The sequence below is a fragment of the Cydia amplana genome, chromosome 6, assembly GCF_948474715.1.
Source record: "Cydia amplana chromosome 6, ilCydAmpl1.1, whole genome shotgun sequence".
In the NCBI taxonomy this organism is placed as follows: Eukaryota; Metazoa; Arthropoda; class Insecta; order Lepidoptera; family Tortricidae; genus Cydia; species Cydia amplana.
The window spans coordinates 181121-200372 of NC_086074.1; the positions used below are offsets into that span (position 1 = coordinate 181121).

At 35.2% G+C, this 19252-nt stretch overlaps 1 protein-coding gene across 2 annotated transcripts in view; it reads left to right on the top strand.

The window, feature by feature from the left end:
- LOC134648614 (TNF receptor-associated factor 4) overlaps positions 1-19252 on the top strand; it is a 117528-nt gene that overhangs the window by 61342 nt on the left and 36934 nt on the right. Inside the window, exon 1 of one of the 2 annotated variants that reach the window (XM_063503100.1) lies at positions 4659-5145. The exons of the other annotated variant lie outside the window; for it this stretch is intronic. Coding sequence (XP_063359170.1) covers positions 4948-5145 — 198 coding nt within the window. The 5' untranslated portion in view covers positions 4659-4947. Of the gene's footprint in view, positions 1-4658; positions 5146-19252 lie in introns of those variants that run through there. 2 annotated transcript variants of the gene reach the window in all.

Below are 19252 nucleotides of genomic sequence, written 5' to 3' on the forward strand. Positions count from 1 at the left end.
TCATTTCTGATTCGGAATAATACAACTTTGTTCAGGTAGTTCCAGAAAGATTCTTTTTCCGTTTGTTTTTTTCTATAATATTGGAAACGTACATCAAGATAAGTTTGAATTACACTTTTTATCAGCAAGTGTTTGTGTTTTGCCTTATATTTTCTGTTCCAATGGTATCTAACCATTTTTTTCTCGTACATTCAGTTCAGATTTCGGTAACCTGAAAAAACAAAAATATTATATAATATATGATTACTTACTTTCCCTCAGTACAACCGCTTTCAGGAGACAGGTTTTAAGTATATACATATATACTTGGTCAACCAGATCTTGACAGTAGAAAAAGGCGGCAAATTAGAAAAATGTAGGCGCGAAGGGATATCGTCCGTCGTAAAATGAGATTGGTCAAATTTTTGCTAATTAATTGAAAATATAAATTTACATACAAAATCTTTCAAATACATGTTACGATTCTTCCCCAAACTTTTCTTAAATTCGATATAAAAGCACATCACTAACTGTCAAATGTACTAATTTCTATAGTACGAAAATATCGAAAATAAATCCTTAATTTATTCCAATATATCGCAAATAGTATTTATTGGCTAGTTATTAACTAAACACACACCATAAGAAGGCAGTCATCTATGAAATAACAAATATTTCAGTTAAAATGTAAACATACCGGTGCAACGACAAACTTTTCCGGTTTTCCTTTTTTCTTGAGCCACATCCAACAAAACTGCACTTAGGCATTATGTCCTTTCTTGTCCTTAACCACTACACCACATTATTAAACAGAAATATTCGCAAAATTTCCGAATATCCAATATTTTATTTTAATAACAGATCACTTTGACGGTTCATGTACCTTGGAAAACGTGAACTGAATATGGCGGACCGGCCACAGTAGGCATGTCACGTGACCATCAAATGAAAAATGTTGCCATAGCAGAACGCACTGAAGTATTGTTATCCTTTTCCACATAAGGGAAAATATATTGGTTAGAAAGTGACAACATAATTTTTACTTATTCTGCATCGAAATGCTTGGTATTTGTATAACTGATTGCATGTATAGAACAATATGCCGTGTCCACTCTTTTATACGTCATTGAAAAATTCTCTAAGATACTTTACGCTGCGTCCAACATGCCTAACCTATAATAACACACAGAGCATCTTCAAACAAAAAGGGGTCGCTACCCCTTCGTCGCGTCGGACCCCCGAGCCGGGCACTCGGGCTCCTTTGTTCTCGAAGGTCCCTTGCAGTTGCATCAGGGGAGTAAGTAATTAGGAAGGTTTGCCTGTTAAGATTGTATCTGGGCTCCCGTGGCGAGAGATATGGGGATGTAAAGCGCAATTTTCGACGTTTATGCTATTTTCATTATAACGTATTGTCTGATTATGTAATATTTTGTGTTTAGTTACATACATCGTTTGCCAGATTACTAATACATAGTATGTATACCTAGTTTAATACTCACATAAGTGTGCTAAAGGGGCAGCAATTACCAATTTCCAATTTCCACCAGCGAATTCTGAATCTGATTTTGTTTTAAACATTGATTCTTTGTATAATATTCTAAACATTATTGTAAAAACAAATATAACTATTAAGATGTGATTAGCCTTATTTTGTTTGCTTATTTTATTGCTAAAGCGTGGGTTTGCTCTGATAATACCTATATTACTTTTTGAAGTGAAAACTTCTTTAGCGGCGCTGGGCACTTTTTGAGGTGGGGAAAAAATGATAAACTCGAGACAGCGTAAGGCGATCACGTGACCGTAAGGTTTAGATGGCCACTCATTTAGATGGCATTTAAATCAATAAAAAAAAACTCAATGACATAATTCAATAAAGCTACATCTTGATGAAATCGCTAATAAAAGTGAACTCTAGTACTGGTGAATAAAACTCAAAGTATCATGACCAAATATATTTAGATGCGAGGTCTGCAAGGTAACTTTACAATTTCTATTCGATTTTTAAACAATTTACGCTACAAATTTGAATTTCGAATTTTAAACAAGCTCACTGACCATCAATTTCGGAACTAAAGTTTTTCAATATAAAGGAGGATGGGTCAATTATACATAGTGCTGCAGACATTTTGGACTAGTTAGTCATTGAGTTTTCACTTCTGTCGGCACTCCCGGAGTGCAACCCGTTGTGTTTTTTTTTCATTATTCGTATTAATGTTTTAGCAAACAAAAGCGATGACGTTAGTTGTTATTTGGTATACATTTACATCTAAGTAATTATAATAATGTCCACAGGGCTTTTCAAGTTGTGTCGTTTGCCACTAAAGCTACTTTCAAGAAGAGCTCTTACCAAAGGAAACAGCTATAAGATCTCTTCTAAACCTCAAAAAAGCTTAAATTTTTTAGTGGTTTCCTTTGCGCTGCGGGCGGCAGCTGCGCGCGCACGTGCGCGTTGCCTCGGTGGCCTGAGCGAGTGCGAGTGCAAAGATCCGTGTCCGGGGGGCAACATTTAGCACAGTATAAAAGTTGCCTTTTAAAAATATTACAATACCAATAAAGTAATGAGCGAAATTGATTTTCTCCTTGCGCCATTTTTATATTTTGTGTAATTATTAAGCTTATGATGTGATAATCAGAATTAGTGATAACTTAGAACCTTGTGCGAATTAAATAAGGAAATAAATTACTGAATACTGAATTCCAATCAGATGCTTAAACATTAAAAATAAGTAAACCTAACTCAGTAGCTTCATGATTTCCAATAATTTACGCAAAAACTGTTTTTATATTACACCATATATAATAATTTTATCTTTTCGGAATACAATAAAAAGTAATTAAAACTACAATTGCAACAAAGTACATACTTTGTTGCAATTGTAGTTTTAATTATTTTTTATTTTATCAATTATTTCGCTAGTATAATATACATATAATACAATCTATACAAAGCCTAAGCTTTTTTAAAACAAATCAATGCAAATGACATTAAACTACTATGGTCCCTTACGTAATTTTTTTAATATACTATAATGCTACGTCCAATACAATGCAATGTTAATAACAGCCAGCTCCACCGTTGAGCCGAGTTATTAATACATACATTGACCGTTTAAATTCAAAATGTCCAAGTTTAAAACTGAGTCCAAGGGTGCCACCCCGTCGTAATGAGTGTTATTTCGAACCTTTACGGCCGTCGCTAATTCCCGAGATGTGGGTCGAAGCCAAATGGTGTAAGGACCAAATGTTGTAAGTGACATGTAATTATCCATCATAATACTAAGAGCAAATCGATATTATTAGAGGTTGGGCTTCAAAGTCACGATGAATTTGTTGAATTTTAATGCAGGTAGACTGATAACTAGGTCGCATGTTTGATTGTTTGTTAGGTAGTTTAATATTGACGGTTTGCTTACAAGGAGTGTGAAGATTCAAGGCTTTCACTTATAAGAAAATAATATCTTCAGTCTTTACTTATAAAAATACGTATATGTACTAGTAGGTTAGGTAAGAACTCTTATTTATTTACCTCAAATTACAATGTTTTATATTAGAAAATACAATTATATACCTACCTATAGGTAGGTACCTATAGCAGATGATTAATTACGTAATTTATGTATTAATTACTGTTCTATAAAATTCTATAGGTACAAAATACACCATCCACGGCACGACTGGCATGATAAATGTCAAGAAATATTATGGAACTGTTTTTTAAGGAGCTAATTGCGACGTATACGATGTTATAATGTCCCTTACGTCATTTACAGTCGTGGGGGATCTATGCGGCCAGTTATATTGGTTATTGTTTCGTTCCGCCAGCAGCTGCCGGACAGAGGTTTACTTCACCACATGTCGGGCATAAAACTTAATAAATATGTAACTAAATACACACACATATGTTCTACAAGTTCATCAGTTTACACACAAAATATTAAAATTGTCTGTATTTCTTCATTTTACAAATTTATAAAATGAAGTCAATATGTTCAGGTGTAGCTAATATACTTAGGTCATACTGAAAATTCCTGGACTGGCCACTTAGAAAAAATAAGTTTTCTCATATATCAGAATCCAGAAACTTTTAGTATGACCCACGTACTAGCTATCATATTGTACATTGATAATATACATACCTATACCTAGGTAGGTAAGTATAACTACGTATTAACTCAAAGTGAACCTCAAACAAACCCTACTTGACTTATTTTCTGTTAATGAAATATAAAAACAAAATACCAAACTTATAAATCCTGTAATTTTTTATTATTATTTTCAGTGGGCAGAAAACGTATTATACTATACCACGTACGTATACTTATCAAATAATATCAAAGTTATATTTCTTAGCTTGATGCCTTCATCAAGTACCTAATGGCAAAAAAACTTTGTTACAAAAATGTATAAACTTACTAGAGTTAGACCAAGAAAAGTCTGCAGCGATTTTGATAACCCACGCAGTGCAAGTGTTATTTACACGTCATAAATTCATAGAAGTTTGACGTTTAAAATGACACTTTCACTGCGTGGGCTATCAAAATCGCTGCAGACTTTTCTTGGTCTGACTCTACAGGCACTTACATAGAATTATTTGATAATGCATCATATAATTTACACCATGCGCAATAGGCTATAACTATCCAAGGTGTCATAAAAACGCTAGAAATCGAATTCCTTATTAGCTCTGAACTTTACCGTACCAATTAAACTCAGACTAAACGCGAACGCATATCAATAAACAAAAGACTGCACTGCATGGCTTGCACCGACGCACACACGTGCACTTACACCCTACACAATGACGTAAGTGCTGCTGTGATGCATTGGACATACGGCCTGTCGGACGCAGCGCGCCCCTCCAGTCGGGTCGCAACTTGCAGGCTGTTGTAGTATCCGGCATTCGGCCGCCGACCCCCGCGCCGGGCGAACGTGACGCGTTGTGAAGTGCAGTGTTCATGGACAGCCAACATGGTGCGTTCTCTGTCTCAGTGGACGAAGACCCTCAGCTTCCCGGCGAGGCTGTCTCCCAACCGCACCTCCAAGGAGAGTGTGGTCAACGTGCAGCCGGGCTCCCCTGGAGTGTCCCCGACTCCGAGCGCCTCCTCGCTCCCCCAGGGATCGGATAAAACAGTTTCCCCTATCCCCATCACGGAGATCAGCCAAATCGTAAGTGATTACTATACCTACCGTTCACCCTCCTAGAATTTTCAGTAAGATTGCGATGCGATGCATTTTGCATCTAAATAGGCACGTTGCACGCTTGCATTCGAATTTGATGACTTAAAACTTTTTTGTTTATTGTTTTTATGACTTACATTTTAATAATTCAGTTATAAAATTTACTTCACATTCACACTTATATTATTTATAAAAATATGTTTAAACTTAAAGGTCATACAGAAATTAAGTAGTAAAGATTAACCATATTCGATGAAAAGTTTTGAAATTACTTGCAAAGGTATTTTTTTGAGCAATAATTGCCCAACGATATGCGAAAAATTTGATAATACCTACGACTCTTACACCATAATCGATTAATATTGCTAAAAATGTCCTTTACGTCATCCAAACAAGGCTTTAGTATCAAGTTCACTTATCAATGTAGTTTAGAACGTGCCAACATTCCAACGACGTGTTGTGCTATCCTTCACCTTAATTTGTGATGATGATGCCCAGGCTCATTAACTCTTCACATGGCGACATCACAGTGCATTACTGGAGTAACGCAATTGTTTACGTCAAGGTATTCTGACGTTTGCAAAAAGACTCATCATTAGGGTTCGAATTCAATTGGAATGTACATTTTTTATTGGTGACACAATTCTATTTCGACAGTTTTATATCCAAGTAGCATCAATGGGACTTTAAAGTCTTAGCACATAGCAACTGTCTAATAAACAAGTTATTTATTTATACATCCTTTAAGGTTGTGGCACAGTTAGATCCACATCCCGAAAAGGTTTGCTACGTGTCTCAAATCCGAATATGCATTCCATATTTGCGAAGCAATCCATAAAGGAAGTAAATCCGGAACAGGTCCGACTAAATCTATTCATGCGTTATAGAATGCCGTGTGTGTTCAATGCTTCGCTTGGTGTACCTTGTCAAACAGGCGTTGGATAACGTGTTGGTGTTAAGTAACGATGGTGATGGAGTGTCGTGGTATGCGGGGGCCGGTGTAACCGTTATGCCCCCCTTGCAGTTACCTTGGCAAGGCCGCTGAGATGCGAGTTTTTGCAAGCACATGACTTTCACCGCTGGAGACACCTTTCTAAATGTTTCAGGCCTTTTGCTGGGATATGAAATTTTGTACATACTTGGCTAGAAAGCTCTTACTCTAAAGAAATAACCTACCTAACAGTAACAGCCATCACTTCACTTTAAAAGGTTAGGTATCTACTTAAAACTTAAAAGTCCACAAGTCCATATACCGATACATTTTGGTGTCCTTTACGTCGATTTGAGGGGAAAAGTTACACCTTCGAAAATATGAAATACAAGACAAGTAAAAAAAGTATTTATTTGCTAGGTAGCAGGATGCCGTTTTATCGCTACTTCACAAAATATACTCATATAGATACTTATGTTGCTTACATATGCTGTTTTTATGTTGACATAGTAAATATGTTTATAAAACTTTATTTTGATTGCCCAGAGTATCCGCGATAATATATGTATGTACTTCTTAATTAGATAGTCAATATAGTCATCTAGTGCACACGTAAATACCAATGGTAATCACTATAATTTACGCAATTTTTAATGTAGAATAAAACAATGAACGTAACTTTCATTGTACAACAGATAACGCCGTTGTAGCCATTGAATCACTAATTACGAAGATTTTAGATAACATAACATAATTCACTTTCCCTTGTCTAAACACTCCCGTTGTGTTGTAATTTCCACAATAAAACACTAAATAAAGTGTTGCCGTTTAAACTTTTGCATAATGTTGCTAATCTATTTTAAACTTGAGAATGAATTATTTGAACGATATGTTGTAAACTTTTAATCGAATGACTTTAATGACGATCATGAATTCCATTAATCTCAATAATAAAAACATTGTTTATACTTTCGTTAATTATACATATATGTACCTACTCAATTAAAGAAAAGATGAATGTTTACCAAAAAAATACCATGTCATCCTCTAAACAAGAAACTCAGCCAGTGAATGATGAATAAATCGATTATATACCTATTGAGAACTTAATCGAATTTATTTAAGTCTAAATTATCCCCTCTTATATTACATACCTAAATAAATACCTAGAAGCAAGTACCTAAAGTAAAATCTTAAGATACCATCAAACTAATAAAGTTTTTTAAGGGCTCTAAAAGTAATTTGGTCCCTTACGACTTTTTGCATGAAGTCGTTTAATGAGTTTAAAAAGTTGTCACTCTCGCTTTTGAGCTGATATATTGAGATTGGTTTTGAACTTTTGAGCGGTTATTTTACAAAAATACTAAGTATTAACAATCATCCAGGGCACTACATTAACTTGTCAAGGTTCGTGACAGTAAATGACACCGTAAATAAGAACTATAAAACTGAAGCCGTAAAAGAAAGCCATCAATAATCCGCCATTCCGGATTTATAGCACACCGGTGCTACAACGAATTAAAAAAGTTAAATTTAAAAAGTTGTTTAACGTTTCAGTTATTGACGACAAAGTTGTAAAGGTCGCTGTGCAAGTACATTGAACTTGACTCGAATGCCAGCCTTAAAATTCTTCTTATTCTGTTATCTACTTTATAACAAAAATGCTTCGGTATGCTATAATTAACGACATAATAATTTCAGTTTAGTTAAACTGCAATATGTCCGTTTTTAAGACATTTTTTTCAAGTAGTGTTTTCTTTTCTTTGTAATATGTTTGTCAGTTTCAGCAATCAAACAAAAATTATTCCTATTAACGCAAGTGACGTAACGGACATTAAAAGTTAATAGTCCTTTACAACAATAGGCCTAAGTTTGACGCAAGAAAAACGATATACATAATATTCGCAATATATGAAAATGCTCGGTGCAGGTACGGTGCGGTTTGTCAATGTTTCGTCAACAAACAAATCCAGAATAATAGTAGAGACAAATTGCGTAAATCGTAAAGGACATTTAAAGTTACTTCTTTATACCAATCGAAATAACATAACGCATTAAATAAATGTAATATTTTGAAGTTAAAGATCGTTCGTTGATCACCACAGCAAATTGTCGGTTGTTAATTTCGAACAAACTTTTATAGCAGTAGCGCCTTGTACATTACTGAAAGAAAGTACCTTTTGTTTTAAAATTACAGAACTAGTTTGTTACGCAAAGCTTCATAAGCAGATGCTCGGTGCACGGTGTGTCCCATAACCTGGCGAATGCCTTTATCGTGGAATGCATTTGATTGCCATAATGCTGCCGTTAAACCCCCGGCTGGGAAAGGCAACGTTCCTCGATAATATGTAGGTACATTCACTGACATTCTGCGATATTATACAGGTAGCTTTCACGTGTTAGAGTTCCTATATGGGTAATTCAAATGTCAATATTAAAAGGTACTCGTAATTCTATGTATGTCAGTAAGAATCCTATGTGCTTCCACGAGGTAGACAGAGTTACCTTGTTTATAATATTAGTAGGACAAATTTAAACCCATGTAATGCTAGCTCAAATCCGTTTCTAAACACTGCTTTCCATTTGAATTTTATTCATAAGTTTTATAATATTTTAATATTGAGTGTGTCAAAGCCCTTTAATGTTTTTTTTCTACAACAGGCAACATTCTAAACGACATGTCAAATCTTCAATACATTATGAGTAAAGCACGCGTCGTTAATGGATATGAATCCAAGGCACTTTCTTTTAATCGGTCAAATGGCTATGCCGTGATTCACATTATGCCAACTAGATGAGACATTCACGAACTTGATAAAATATGGTTTTAATTTTTTAATGGACCTTAGCCTCTGCTAACAGAAACATTAGTTTTGTTTTAAAGCTTTGACATATTTTTAATACTTCAAAGCGAGAACTTTTTTCTTATAAGTAGGTACCTATATACTTAGGGGTCATCCATTAATTACATCACACGAAATTCTAGGTTTTTTGACCCCTCCCCCCTCGTGTGACGTCACATTTTTTCAAAGAAATCGGCAAATCGAATGAAGTAGGTTGTACAATGTACCTATTATTAATATTTTACCAAAATATTTTTGAAAAATACCGCACTGTGCGGTCGGCAGGAGCAGCCGCTGAGCAGGCGGCGTCCCTAAAGAGGGACAAGTATTCGGGGCTAACGAATTACTTGTTCGTTCCCCTGGCTGTGGAGACATCTGGGTGCTGGTGCGCGGAGGCGAAAACCTTTCTCGGGGAGCTGGGGCGTCGCTTGCGGGAGAGAGGTCTCGAGCCCCGCTCCGGGTCATTCCTGGCGCAGAGGTTGTCCATCGCGGTTCAACGCGGAAACGCAGCAAGCGTGATGGGCACCTTTGCATCGGGGGCGATGCGGGGTGGGTTGTTTGATTAGTTTTTATGTGTAGGTTTAGTTGTATTTATAGTTAAGGTTATTAGTATATTTCTTAGTTTCAACAAATAAGAATAATATTAGTAAGTTTTTGAAAAAAGAAATATTAGCAATTTTATATCCCAAAACTGATTAGGAAAGACAATTAAACGAATAAAAATGATTATCTTTCCAAAAATTTGTTATTTAACTGTACAGCGAATTAAGTATTTTAAATAAGTTAAAGTGACGTCACAAAGTTTGTGACTCCCCCCTCCCCCTATCAAAACATGTCACATTTTCTTGACCCCCGCCCCCCCATAAACGTGTGATGTAATTAATGGATGACCCCTTAGCATCATTAAAAAAATTTACACGACTATGTATAACCTCTTATCGAGTTACATTGGAAAGCAAAAGATTCTGGTCACTATGTGCTACTAAACGAAATCATAGAAGTTTTCTAAACGAAATAATAAAAGCATAACACACACTTACACTGTCTTCTATATATATATATAAATGCAAGTGTCCTGACTGACTGACTGACTGACTGATTCATCAACGCAGAGCCGAAACTACAAAAGCTAGAAAGTTGAAATTTGCACACTAGGTTGAATTTATGAAGTGTACAAGAGATAAGAAGCGATTTTGAAAAATTCAACCCCTAAGGGGGTTAAAAAGGGGATGAAAGGTTGTATGGGGTGCAAGTTTTATTTTAAGCTAGGAATTTGAAACTTTGTAAAAAATTACTATATTAAAAAACAAGAAAAATAATTTCTGCGTTTTCGAAAATTCATCCCCCAAGGTGGTGAAAAAGGGGTTGAAAGTTTGTATGGAGATCAAATATTTTTGTGAGCGTTAGACTTGAAACTTTGTATATAGGGATATTATTATAAGACGGGAAAAGTAATTTCAGCGTTTTTGAAAATTCATCCCCTAACAGGGTTAAAAGGGGGTTGAAAGTTTGAATCCATTACAAATGCTTTGAAACTTTTTAGAAAGGCATAATAGCCGATGACAAAAAAAAAGTAATTACGACGTTTTAGGTAATTCAACCCCTAAGGGGGTAAAAAAGGGGATGAAACTTTGTCCTGGGGTGCAAATTTTATTTTAAGCTAGGACCTTGAAACTTCGTAAAAAGGTATTAAATTAAAAAACATGAAAACTAATTTCAGCGTTTTTAAAAATTCATCCCCCAAGGTGGTAAAAAAGGGGTTGAAAATTTGTACGGAGATCAAATATTTTTGAGAATGCGGGACTTGAATCTTTGTATTTGGGGATATTATTAGAAGACAGGAAAAGTTATTTCAGGGTTTTGTAAAATTCATCCCCTAACAGGGTTAAAAAGGGGTTGAAAGTTTGTATGGAGTTCAAATTTTATTTTAAGCTAGGAACTTGAAACTTCGTAAAAATATGTTATTAAAATACAAGAAAACTAATTTCAGCGTTTTTGAATATTCATCCCCTAAGGTGGTGAAAAAGGGGTTGAAAGTTTGTATGGATATCAAACATTTTTTCGAACGCGCGACTTGAATCTTTCTATTTGGGGATATTATTAGAAGACAGGAAAAGTTATTTCAGCGTTTTGTAAAAAAAAAACATCCCCTAACAGGGTTAAAAAGGGGTTGTAAGTTTGTATGGGGTTCAAATTTTATTTTAAGCTAGGAACTTGAAACTTCGTAAAAATATGTTATTAAAATACAAGAAAACTAATTTCAGCGTTTTTGAATATTCATCCCCTAAGGTGGTGAAAAAGGGGTTGAAAGTTTGTATGGATATCAAACATTTTTTCGAACGCGCGACTTGAATCTTTCTATTTGGGGATATTATTAGAAGACAGGAAAAGTTATTTCAGCGTTTTGTAAAAAAAAACATCCCCTAACAGGGTTAAAAAGGGGTTGTAAGTTTGTATGGGGTTCAAATTTTATTTTAAGCTAGGAACTTGAAACTTCGTAAAAAGGTATTATTTTAAACGGGCAATAAACTAATTTCAGCGTTTTTAAAAATTCATCCTTTAACCCTTAAATTGGCAACGTGAATCACGTGGCACGTTGACTTTGAAAAAATACTGAACTTGATTTAAAGGTTTGTTTGTACAATGTTTACTGGCAACTCGTCAATTGTGTTATAGTTTATAGTAGAAATAATAAATAACACTACTAACACTGAGATATAACTGTCAGTGCCAAAATTAGTTCGCGAAGGAAACACTTGCCGGCACCTTCGGTAAGTTGTACTAACTTTTTGAAGTTTTTGGTGTGCTGATTTTACTTGACATGTGTGGAATTTCATTTAGAAATATTAATCTATACGAATAATTACACGATCACTTGTTTCCTTCCTAATTCAAAAGTCAGGCAAACGAAACATTTGTATGTACCACAGGAGTACCGTTGCCAATTACATGATCCAAAGACAACGGGTACTACGAGTTCCATCGCCAACTTGTCCGAAATATACTTTTGTTTATTAATTGCATCGTTTTGTGAATTTTTGTTTATTTTTGGGCATGAATTACAGTATTGTTGTGTTTCTTTGTCGACAGTGCTTAAAACTAACACGAGCGCACAAATCTTGGCTTTGGTTCCTACACCTTATGCATGTTGACCTGTATGATAGTTTGTGTAGAGCAGGAAGGGCAGTTATTGATGAAAGTGGAAGAAGCTTACCAGACAAACAATTAATACACAAGGCCGTGATAGAAAGACCGACAGAGAGTAACCGCTACGACAATGCAGGTCATTTTCTTGAAAATGTAACAACAAGGTCGCGTTGTAGGTACTGTAAGGAGGGCAGGACCTTTGTGTATTACATCAAATGTAAAATGCCTCTCTGTTCCGTCGTTGGCGACAAAAACAATAGGAATTGCTTTCGCCTTTTTCACCAAAAGTAGAGTTTTAATACACTTATTTTTTATAAAGATTTCATAGTAATAAAGTGCATTTTTCTTTAATTTGTTGTTTTACTAAGCTCTTGGCAACGGTACACACATGGCACATTCACCAGACACGTCATTTCACTGGTTAGTTGGCACTGTGACACGTGTGGTACATAGGTTTTCTGGAAATCTGAAAAACCTGGATTTTTTTTCTATTTTTCCAGGGCAGCTTGGACTATGTCTAGTCGCTTTTATCAGTGAAAACTACATTATTTGTAACTTTTATGTCTTGCCAATTTAAGGGTTAAAAGGGTTAAAAAGGGGTTGAAAGTTTGTATGGGGTTCAAATTATATTTTAAGCTAGGAACTCGAGACTTCGTAAAAAGGTATTTTATTAAAAACGAAGAAAACTTATTTAGTGTTTTCGAAAATTCATCCCTCAAGGTGGTGAAAAAGGGTTAAAATTTTGTATGGAGATCAAACATTTTTGTGAGTGCGAGGCTTGAATCTTTGTAAAATGGTATATTATTAAAATACGAGAAAAGTAATTTCAGCGTTTATAAAAATTCATCTCTTAATTAAAGGGTCGAAAGGGGGTTGAAAGTTTGTATAGGGTTCAAATTATATTTAAAGCTACATACTTGAAACTTCGTAAAAATGTATTTTATCAAAAGAGAAGAAAACTAATTTCAGAGGAGGCCAAACATTTTTTTGAGTGCGGGACTAGAATCGTTGTATAAAGGCATATTATTAGAATACAAGAAAAATAATTTCACTTTTAAAAATTCATCCCCTAAAATGGTTAAAAAGGGTTTGAAAGTTTGTATAGGGTTCAAATTTTATTTAAAGCTAGGAACTTGAAACTTCGTAAATAGGTAGTTAGGTAGTAGGTTTTATTAAATAGAGGACATGAAAATCTTCTAAGGGGGTTTAGAGGGATTACATCGAGGACAATTTTATTCAGTTAGGGGCTTGAAACTTCGTAGGTTGTGAAAGACAAGTCTCATGCGTTGTATAATATTAATAATTAAGAAATGATTAACCGTCCTACCGCAATCTCTTGCTGCATAATGTTCTAAGCTAATGTAGAATATATAACCACCAATATACAAATCCACGCGTACGAAGTCGCGGGCAACAGCTAGTTATAAAATAACTGTATATTAAACGTTTAATGATGCATTACAGTAAAACAAACAATTAATAAACATGAGAATAAAATCATAAAGTATTATTCCACATATTTACGATTCTCTGTAAAACATGTTCTATTTCCGACATGGCAACACTTTTTAACGCTGAGACAGAAAGTGCAGCGGCCATATTTATTAGGTATTTTATTTAGTCGGCAAAACATCTGCGTGTCAAATTCCATAGTGCCATGTGCAAGCGGTCGGTGGGAGCGCAGAGCGCACACATGACTTGAAACATAAAGTTATGTAGATTCGAAAATGGAACGTCGTGCTTTGTTGATTTTGGGTTGGCTTGTCTATGCTTTTAACCGTCTTTTGTGAAGATTTTAAAGTTTGATAAATGATTTTTAGATGGAATTTGATGAAGATTTATTGAAGATTTGAATAATATATTAGTTAACTATAATCCATTGGTAACGTACCCTGAGTTATAAATATAAAATAAGAGTGAATTTTAGCCAATGTTTTTATTCATAAATTTATACCTACCTGTCAAACAAAAAACTAAGTTAGGTATTTCAGACAACTTAACCCGTGGAGCGCCCTAACAAGACACGTGTGCCAGTAACTAGTATAGGAGTTCCATACTACGGTAATTTTGGGACGCTCCACGGGTTAATTAGTAGGTCAGCTCATGTAACAATGCTCTTAAATCTTACAAACTAATGTAAATTATGATTATGATATCATTAACGTATAATCATCTGCCCATAACGGCCTACTGTACGCATTTTCATAAATAAGGTATCTATACATCTTTATGATCCTTTTCTTTGCTTGCGCCATTTGTACACCAATTATTAGTTGCTATACATTTTTTTATAGAAGAATGATTACCAGTAAAGTACCACGATTAAGACAAATACTTGAGCTAACCTTCCCCATATGTAATTACCGCCGTACAATATGGAGCAGTGAACCATAGACGAGGAAGGGTGTTTTTTGTGGCGTCAGCTGTTCGTCAGTGTTGCGGAACCCGACACCCACTCTTACAAAGGGCATAAATAATAGAGATTTTGAACGGAACCTTTTTTGCGGGTGGCAACTATTTTATGCTTTATTCTTGTGATAAGTATGTTCTTTTGAAGAAAGAGTAGGTAGATATATAATAATACCAATGTAGTTATAGCTGGTCAAGCAGATCTTGTCAGTAGAAAAAGGCGGCAAATTTGAAAAATGTAGGCGCGAAGGGATATCGTCCCATAGAAAATTTGTATTTCGCGCCTTTTTCTACTGACAGGATCTGCTTGACCATCTATATATACATAGTTTGGCCCAGGACAGGACTGTATCATTATTTTCAAACATAGAGGGAATCATACCATGCGTTGTGTTAGGCCGCCTTTACACCTGTAAGTTTTACTTACGTAAGTAGGGACAAAGCTATTTGTTAGAATGAGATAACGATATTCATCTCTCATTCTGTGGTATAGCTGTGTCCCTACTTACGTAAGTAAAACTTACAAGTGTAAATCCGGCCTTACGCTGTTACTAAGCACTCAAAAGAAAGGGATGAGTACCTATAATTTTCCTGGTTCTTACCGACTGACAAGTTGTGTTTCAACATTTGAAACTTTTACATACTTACCTATGTTTAAAATGTAATTAATTATTTCATAATTAGAACTCTTAGGTAAGTACCTAATTAAATTTAACATTGTCGCTTCTTCATATACCTACTTTTTTCTTAAAAGATAGTTTTTCAACCTCGGAGAAATATTTGTGTAAACTTTATTTTTGAAGATTATCTTTTCACGCGACCTCATAATCATCACATTCTTATTATAATAATCTTCCTCGCGTTGTCCCGGCATTTTGCCACGGCTCATGGGAGCCTGGGGTCCGCTTGGCAACTAATCCCAGTAATAGGCGTGGGCACTAGTTTTTACGAAAGCGACTGCCATCTGACCTTCCAACCCAGAGGGTAAACTAGGCCCGTTTGGGATTAGTCCGGTTTCCTCACGATGTTTTCCTTCACCGAAAAGCGACTGGTAAATATCAAATGATATTTCGTACATAAGTTCCGAAAAACTCATTGGTACGAGCCGGGGTTCGAACCCGCGACCTCCGGATTGCAAGTCGCACGCTCTTACCGCTAGGCCACCAGCGCTTCTTCACATTCTTATTATATGGCTATATATAAAGTTATCAAACAAGCCTTGCAAAAATCATCGCACACACAAAATGCCTCTTCACGATATCAAATGTCATCGGCGAGTAACGGATGCGATATCCGATATTCCTTGTCAAGATATCAATGTGACCCTCTCCATGCCGGATATTAAAAAAATGATAAAAAAAGGTTCCGGAATTTATTCCTAAAGAAAGGATGTTAAACGGTTAGAATCGCCGGGAGCTGATAACATTTGACAATACATCATCCGTTTAAGGATAATCAAATAACTAGAATCAACATAAAAAACACTTTAAAAATATTATTTAAGTTGTAGAACCTAGCAGCTTTTCTATCATATAAATTAATTCAAGTACATATTACAACGACTACACAAAAACCTAAGTACTTTAAAAATATTATTCATGTTGGTTGTTAAATTACAAGCCCAGCAGCTTTTCTATCATAAAGATTATTAATTGATGAAAGTACTTCAGCACACTTAATAACAATGCGGTGCATTAAACAAGACAATAAGTACACCCTACGACAGGCTGAGAGGCGTACCTACTTGAAATAATTGTCCAGTGGCAACACTAAAATTTAAACACAGAGTTCGAATTTCGACATTCCAAAATGGCACCTGCCGGGAGCAGATGTTGGCATAATGAAAGGAAGGCCATGCTATGGCTTAAATGTATAAAATTTGGGCGCACGCACCAAAGACCAGCTGACGGTAAAAAAAAAAAAATTTAGTACCTGGTTCGAGAGGAATCAACAATGCTTGTCGATCAGCTGAGCAGATGGTTTCCGAATTAAAAACCTTTCTGATTTGTTACAAAAAATTATAGGTCGCGAAATGTGTGATGCACGCAGGACTCAGGAATGTGCTTTGTGTCAAAATGTTTTAATCCTGAAAAAGTTAGCAGTTGCAAAGTGAACGCATAAATACACTCTTGTATCATTGATATATTATTGTTGAAATGTAATTTCTATCCGGAAGGCATCTGATCTTCAATAGGCTAGGTTGCTTTAAATATAAGGTAAAAAACAATATTCTAAACAAAATCAAGAACATCCTTGTTTAGATTATAATTTTTATGGAGCCATATTAAGCGAGTCAAAGGTACTTGAGGTTTATTTATACAGGAACAAAAACCCTTTCTAGTCGGAAGTCTGGTTCGTATCCCAACTGTTTATTATCCAAGTCCAAGGGAGCCTTCCCCCTTGTAACCTTTAAGTTGTAAACATACTTCAATGTCAATCTTGTTTTGTACAGAAGTGGGTGATGTTTCCAACGTGCCTTTATCTGGTGATTTGTTTACTGATAGATATTCCTTATAAAAAAAGAGGGCATGCTTATTTATAGAGGGCATATTTATATACTTAAGTAAATGTATAGCTGGCTTGAGATGGATTTCTGATTGGAACGTAATATTGTGCTTAATTAAAAAATAATTTTATAACGATTTGGGTCGTTTTGAAGAGCTAAAGTTTTTAATATTGTACGTTGATTTAATATAACCCATTAAGGTTGATCTTCTCCGATGCCACTGTTATTTTGATAGGTTTTATGTTCAAAACCCTCAAACTAATAACGGGTCTTGGGAACCAAAAGCATTCCAAGCAAAAAAGTGAACAAAATTCAAATCACCTTTAAGTGGTCAAACGTTACCTTTTTTTCTTAAATTAGTGGTCCCAACCCAATGCAAGTTTTTAAATTTATAACTTTTTAATCACTGGAAAGGATTGTAACGATCACATGATACTTGACAGGGCATCATTTGACTTCGGATCAGTAACCGATGATAATGACGAAATTGATTTAATTATTGTATCGTTAGGTGTAATTGCTAGGGCGTGTTAATGATTATAATAATCATAAGCCTTTATTGTTAATGGAGCATGATTGGAGCGTGAAAGAGTAACGTACGTGCGCAAATGTGATTATTCCGTGAGACGTTAGTCTGTTTAAACTTGTCTATTTGATTGCTACCTAGTGTTCGAGCAGACATTATTAAGGTATCGAAGCTTTAGTAGTTAATAGGCTGTCAATAACCAATGGCTGAAGACTTATCCTATTAGTCGTCGGCTACTTAAGTTGAGCAGCTTAATTGGACATGACAATGCTTAAGTTGTCAGACTTTTGTTGGTTTATCGATCCTATGGGTACTAATAACGAACATCCATTATAGAAACAGATAAAGTTTAGAAATCACAAAAATGTGTTTATTTCACTACCTCAATAGGTAGGTATGTCGTCAATTTACATCATCAGTTGTTTTAATTATTTTTTTTTATATTTACAACACGCGTCAAGCCAAGTTCTACTTCTTACTTGCTTGTCTTCTTCAATAATATTACGTGCTTTGAATTTAGTCCATAATGACTCACATCTACGTCTATGACTCATTCGTTGTGTCTGTTCTTTTCACATCAAAGTTGTTCCAGTAATGTTATCAAGTTAAGTGCTAATCTAATTTAGGGCTATTAAATACTATCGTTTCATTAGATCTCTTCACTGTGACCGAACACGGAAGCATCACTGGTAATTTATCTGATGGACCCACATTTTGTTGCATGACAACAATACTTATTCCACGATTATATCTTTTAGGGATGAAGGGCCATTTAGGTTAATTAAAATTTTTATGATGGTGCAGTGTAGGCGGTTGATATCTTAATTGTTGGTTAGAATGGTTAGGCTGCATTAGGCGCATCACCTTAAATATATTATAAATATTAAAATTCGGATGCAAGTAAGATCTGATCTGCAAATAACCTGTGAAACTTCCATCTATAGAAAATTGGTCGATGAGTAAGATTACTTGTTATTCTTATTACTTACTTAGGAACAAACTGAAAAATCTGATAAACAGTATATTTGGAAACAAAGTTATTCCAAATATCGAAATTAAAAACGATAAAATTTGTAAAACCCCCTTATTATTCGCCCGATTAGATAAACAGAAGTGAATATGGTAAAAATTCATTAAGACTGCACGAAAACGGCGGTCGAATATTTGAGATGCGATCACAAACGATCCAATATAAAAATTGTGTTTTTATCGATCGAGGTCTTCGATCTTTTAACTGGGTTCTGATTATCCATATGGCCGCGACACTCAGTTGGCCGGATGTCGGGTAATATTTAAAAGTCGTACCGCATTACGCACTTGATTTCCGTCTTCCTTCGCCGCTCCTGCGGTAACGTCACAATCCAATTTAGACTTTTTAACAACAATAATAAAACACAAATTATATTCTACAATGTTGCCAGTACCTATCCATTAGTGGATCCTATAGTTCTTATTTAATCCGTGGGAGAATGCCTGATGCGTAACGAGCGCTTCAAATTGTCGAATTTTATCAATTCGAAGGCGAACGAAATTGTCGCGTCATTATTCTTTAAGTATGTTGAAACGTTTGAGATATGTCTCATTGTCAAGGTAATTTGGGCTGCGATTTAACGGTCAAGTAATCGAGTAATAAATATCTTCATTGTTTAGTTTTTTAGTTCTCAATGTCATGGCTCTTCTGTTTGGATACGCTACGCTTGAGTTACCGAGAATTTCCATAAAAACAGACGTGG